The 5,565-nt window shown below is 41.0% G+C and overlaps 1 protein-coding gene across 1 annotated transcript in view; it reads right to left on the bottom strand.

Annotated features, from left to right (window-relative positions):
• Positions 1-293: 293 nt before the first annotated feature.
• Positions 294-5,565, bottom strand: part of LOC132027276 (cytochrome P450 3A12-like) — a 24,691-nt gene continuing 19,419 nt past the window's right edge. The window contains exons 5-7 of the mRNA XM_059416027.1: positions 4,971-5,197; positions 2,748-2,910; positions 294-693 (exon numbers count right to left, since the gene is read on the bottom strand). Of these exons, the coding sequence (XP_059272010.1) occupies positions 610-693; positions 2,748-2,910; positions 4,971-5,197 (474 nt within the window). The 3' untranslated portion in view covers positions 294-609. The remainder of the gene's footprint in view (positions 694-2,747; positions 2,911-4,970; positions 5,198-5,565) is intronic.

The raw sequence follows: 5,565 nt of genomic DNA, 5'->3' as shown, positions 1-5,565 counted from the left end.
TCACAGTGGATTAAATCTCACCTACCCCTAAGATATCATTTTGGAAATCTGAACAAGCCCCATCTACCCAGTGACTGTGATGGTCAAAAATATTTAGTCACCGGCTCTCACTCATCCATTTCTCAGATTATCCATTAGTGCACACAAAGGCATCAGTTAGCATTTTTGTAAAGAGATGTTGATTGACAGGTTCAGTATAATATTTAACGTGGAGTATTCAGAATAAGATGTGATATAAGTGTCTCTACCACATTCACCAGAATAATTCTTGTTTCCATTAAAGTAGGTTGATAAAATTGTAGAGAAAGTTTTATTCTTGATCAGGGGAACAGATGGTACTAACTGGGGGTAGTCTGTGAATCAGACAGGCTGAGTCTACATCTCTGGTATTTATTGGTCACCTCCTTTACTCTCTGCAATAAAGAATGCTCCACACCGACACCAAAAAAAGCTAAGTGAATGTATGGAAGCCCTAGTTATCTGTCACGGGCAGTAGATGCAGGCCATCTTCATTTCTGGGTTTTACTCACGAAGGAAATTGAGGTCTCTGGTGATCTGGGATACAGCTTCTTGAAGAACAAAGAGGTCCTTAGGAAAGTCAGGCTCCACTCACACCCCATCTCTTGGCTCAATCTTGAGAACAATGGGTTTTTCTGGTCGAATTAACCCATAAGAACTTAATTTCAGGGGGATCTGCAACAGTTAAACAAGGATTTGAGAACCAGGAATGAAGCCCTGGCAATGACAAATTCAAAGCAGGGAAGACACATGAAGGACAATAATGTATGCTATTTAGCATCACCTATCTCTGATTCTTCAAAATCACCCTGTAAGCTCTCAAGACTGGAGCATGGAAGCATTCATGAATGCTTCCAAGCCATTCAACAGATTAGCTACTAAATATTTACTGTGTACCAGGCTGGGGACAAACTCATGTTGGCTTGTGTTCTGTTTTGATTTAAATTTTAAGTACATAAGGAATAGCATGGAGGACATTAAGAGAAGGGAAAATGGGGGTGCCTGGGTGGCTCAGTGGGTTAATCCTCTGCCTTCGGCTCAGGTCATGATCTCAGGGTCCTCTGATCGAGCCCCACATTGGGCTCTCTGCTCGGCAGGGGGCCTGCTTCCTCCTCTCTGCCTGTGTCTCTGCCTACTTCTGATCTCTGTCTGTCAAGTAAATAAATAAAATCTTTAAAAAAAAAAGAGAGAAGGGAAAATGAAGGCGGGGGGGGGGGGGGGGAACGGGGGGGTAGATGAACCATGAGAAAGGATGGACTCTGAGAAACAAACTGGGGGCTTTAGAGGGGGGGGGGGGGGGGGATGGGTTAGTCTGGTGATGGGTATTAAGGAGGGGCAGGTATTGCATGGAGCACAGAGTGTTATATGCAAACAATGAATCATGGAACACTACATCAAAAACTAATGAAGTACTGAATGGTAACTAATATAACATAATAAAAAAATAAATAAATAGGGGCGCCTGGGTGACTCAGTCGTTAGGCGTCTGCCTTCAGCTCAGGTCATGATCCCAGGGTGCTGGGATAGAGCCCTGCGTTGGGCTCCCTGCTCAGCGGGAAGCCTGCTTCTCCTTCTCCCAACTGCCCCAGCTTCTGTTCCCTCTCTTGCTGTGTCTCTTTCTATCAAATAAATGAATAAAATCTTAAAAAAATAAAAATAAATTTTAAGTAAAAAGGATGAGTGTTTAACATTTAAAAGGTTTCTTAGCCATTATGGCAAACAATTTTGAAAAGTGATAGAGTTAAATTGTGTATGTTGAAGTTTGCAAGGTCATCCTGAGTGGGTATTATGTATTTTATTCTATGGCCATCTCCCCTTCTAAAGATAATTTCACCTCTCCTGGTGGAACCATTCATTCATGATGGCAGATTGGGATAGAAAAGAAGAATAGCTAGACAGGAGCCAGGCTTGCAGAAGGTGGGGCCATGTACCCAGGATGGCCTGAACCCTGGGACCCTTCACATCTGGCAGACATGCTTCACACCGCTGATTCTCAACATTGTTTGCACTTTTAAAACCACACTCTGTGTGAATTATGTTAGAATTTCTGATACGGGGGCACCTGGGTGACTCAGTCTGTTAAGCCTCTGCCTTGGGCTCAGGTCATGGTCTTAGAGTCCTGGGATGGAACCATGTCTCGGGCTGCCGGCTCAGTGGGGAGTCTACTTCTCTCTCTACCCTTCTCCCGCTGCTTGTGCTCTCTCTCTCTTTATTTCAAATAAATAAATAAAATCTTAAAAAAAAGAATTTCTGAGATGACTTGGGCCTCAGGATTTTGAACAAATCCATTGATTCCAGTGTATAACCAGGGGTTGAGAACCATAGTCTGAGAGTATCTGTAAGCTGTGGTGAAGAAGAGCACCATTCAAAAGTTATGTTGCAGTAATCACTGCACATCATGATTGTATACATGTTTCCTTCCTTTCTGTGGACTTGAAAGAAATTAAATACTTTGCTGAAGTTCACAGATCCATGCATAATGATGTCACATGAACTGCATGGACTAGATAACCCTTATGGCTGGGTGGTCATAAACCATAGACATGACAATCAGGAGCTGAAGGACCCTTAGAAGTTCACAAGTGCTCCAAATAGATTCTTCAGGAAATAGGACAAATTATTAAGGATAAATGATCCCTCTCTCTCATAGACACAGACACACACACCCATACCCATCTTTTGGTTTAAGAAACACAATAAACAGTTAAGCCGGAAGTCATCTCTCTGACCTGTGTTTCTTTACAAGGTTTGAAGGAGAAGTTCTGCAGGACTCTGACAAGGGCAAGTTTCATGTTCATGATCGCAAACCTCATCCCAATGCAGTTTCGGGGTCCAGTTCCAAAAGGCAGGTATGTGTAAGGATTTATGCTGTCCTTGTTCTTCTTGCTGAACCTGGTTTCACAATACAAGTTGGAAGCAAGTTAGGAAACATAAAAACCACAGGAGCTACGTATTGGGGGTTCTCAACCAGGAGTATATAAGAAACTTTGATGGGCTGGTTACTATAATCCAGCTATGCTTATTTTGCTGTGACAATTATAAGCCTCAGGTCGTTGGAAACCCCCGTCCCCTATGGGAGCATTCAGGCTTGTGGAGGAGATGAGACAAATGTTGTTGAAACAAGCTTTATCTTAAACACTGGGATTATATTCAGGGTAGTGAGTAGTTCATACTCTGAAAGGTGAGCAGGATATGAGTCTGACTGAAGGAAAGGTAGGATCCTGCATCCACTGTCTTACATTGGTTACATACCCATGGACAAAGAAAGTAGGAGAGATGCTTCCCACGATTTGCATTGTTAATTTTCCCTTTACTTCCCTGCCCTCTCCACTGGCACTCCCCAACCACTTGCACAGAACAGCATGTTAGATGATTTACATGAGCACACACACACACTATATCCATACTCATGGTTATGTATAACCAGTACAATCACTGAATTCTTCTCTATCTGTTCCATGAGGTTATAAATTCCTTGAAGGTTAGACTTACATTTTATTGAAGTCTCATTCCTCGATATTTATATTAAGAAAATATGTGGATTTGGGGAAAGTAATAATGGCATTCTCAGTAGGCATTTTTAAAAACTCCATATATTGTGAAGAACATACTGGAATGTTTACAGATCATGAATCTTAAAATTACATGCGAATCAGACAAGGAATTGCAATGGTGTGTGGATGGGGCAGCTGACATGGGTTAGTGGTTGTTGGGCAGGTTATGGGCACATATAGATGCATTAGAAGTATTTCTTAGCATATGATTGTGCATGTGTTAAAAATTCTCCATAATAGGCATTTTTAACATGTGGATCTTGCACTGCCTGGCAGGGTCCCTAACACACATACATAAGCACTTCCTTTCATAACTGAATGAATCATGACAAAGAACTGTCAAGAAGAAGTGGTCTCTGGTTTCTGTTCAAGAAAGTATAGGACCAGGGATTGCTGAGCTTGTGAGAACCACAGGGCTTCTGGTCCAGAAAACAGATGACTTGGTCAATTCTGACTTCTTTCAGCAAGTACTATGTATAGATGTGATTTTAGCACTAAGGACACCATGCAACAGGACAAGAGCTCTGCCATCAGGGAGCTTAGAGTCAGGGGCTAAAAGTCTAGATCCCTAAAAGCTTCACTCCAAATTTTGTCATCAATAAAATAAACCAACTTTTGTAGAATTCAGACTGTGCCTAAAGCCAGACTCTGCTCTGAAATCCCAGAAGAGAAAGCTCAAGATGCGTTCAAGGAGGATGTTTCAGACAGCTAGAGAGCAGACTTTTCAGATGACTTTGCTTTGGACGAGCCCCAGATACCAACAAAGGCGGGAGCTGGCATAGGACTGCAGCCACTGACAGCACAGGACTTGTGTGCACCTCTGTCCTCATGAGGCTGCTCCTCCTGTGGATGAGAACTCTCAGGTCCATAGTCTTTTCTCTCCCACTATGGCTAGCAGACGAGTAGCCAAGGTTCACAAACATGGAATGGGGGATGTAAGGGTGAACTCAAAGAGCTAAAGGGGACCAAAAAACTTAAAGGAAAAGAAAAGACCTATTTCCTTCAATAAGATGGTGGCTAAATAAATTATGAAATATGCATATAATCACAAGCACAAATATAGTATGTTGTTATAGTTTAATGTAACATTAAGTAAGTCATTCAAAAAATGTAATGCCATTATAATTTTTAGTAGTCAATACACACATAGAAAAATGCCCACAAGGACATACATATCATTATTAATAACCTTGATATATTGGGATTGAGGATGATTTTAATATTCTTTTTTAGGGTCCACAGTTTATAAAATTTTGACAATAATGATCATTTTGCAATAAGAAAATTACTTCTAAAAATAAAAAGATGTACAAGTAAATAATTATACAACCACACAATTGTCATCTATACTAAGAAAATATCACAATATCCTTCAATATGAGGGTAGGTTCCCTGTACCTTTCAGGATGGAACTCCTCAGGCTCTGGCCAGAGATCCTGGTCTCGGTGAAGAGAAAAGGTTGGCACCATCACCAACATCCCCTTGGGAATGAAGACACCACTGATCTCCACATCTTTCTTACAGGCCCTCTCAAGTCTCCCAGCGATTGGGTATAATCTGAGACTTTCACTCAATACCATGTCCAGATACTCCATCTGTACAAGGGCATCGTAAGTGGGCAGTGTCTGGAAGGAAAGAAACAGATTTTCACAAATTAACATTTGGGATCCATTTCAACTCAGGCAGTGCACTACTACTGAAGTGTTAGAAAATAACATTTAAAAATGATTTGTTTTGGTAACAGCCATTTATGGGCATTTTAATGTCTACCATGTCCTTTGACTTGCTCAATGGCCCACTGACTTATATGCAGTAGTAACAATTAGAAGAGATTGCTAGGACAATCCTCTAAACAGGGCCTGACATCCTTTCCATTACCAAGTAATGGCATTTCTTCCTCATATGATCAAAAGTGACTAATACACTATGACACTTAATCTTTTTTTAAAATTAAATTTATTTATTTTCAGCATAACAGTATTCATTATTTTTT

Source organism: Mustela nigripes, chromosome 11 (assembly GCF_022355385.1).
Source record: "Mustela nigripes isolate SB6536 chromosome 11, MUSNIG.SB6536, whole genome shotgun sequence".
In the NCBI taxonomy this organism is placed as follows: domain Eukaryota; kingdom Metazoa; phylum Chordata; class Mammalia; order Carnivora; family Mustelidae; genus Mustela; species Mustela nigripes.
The sequence above is the reverse complement of the archived record's forward strand: the minus strand, read 5'-3'. Positions and strand labels throughout refer to the sequence as shown.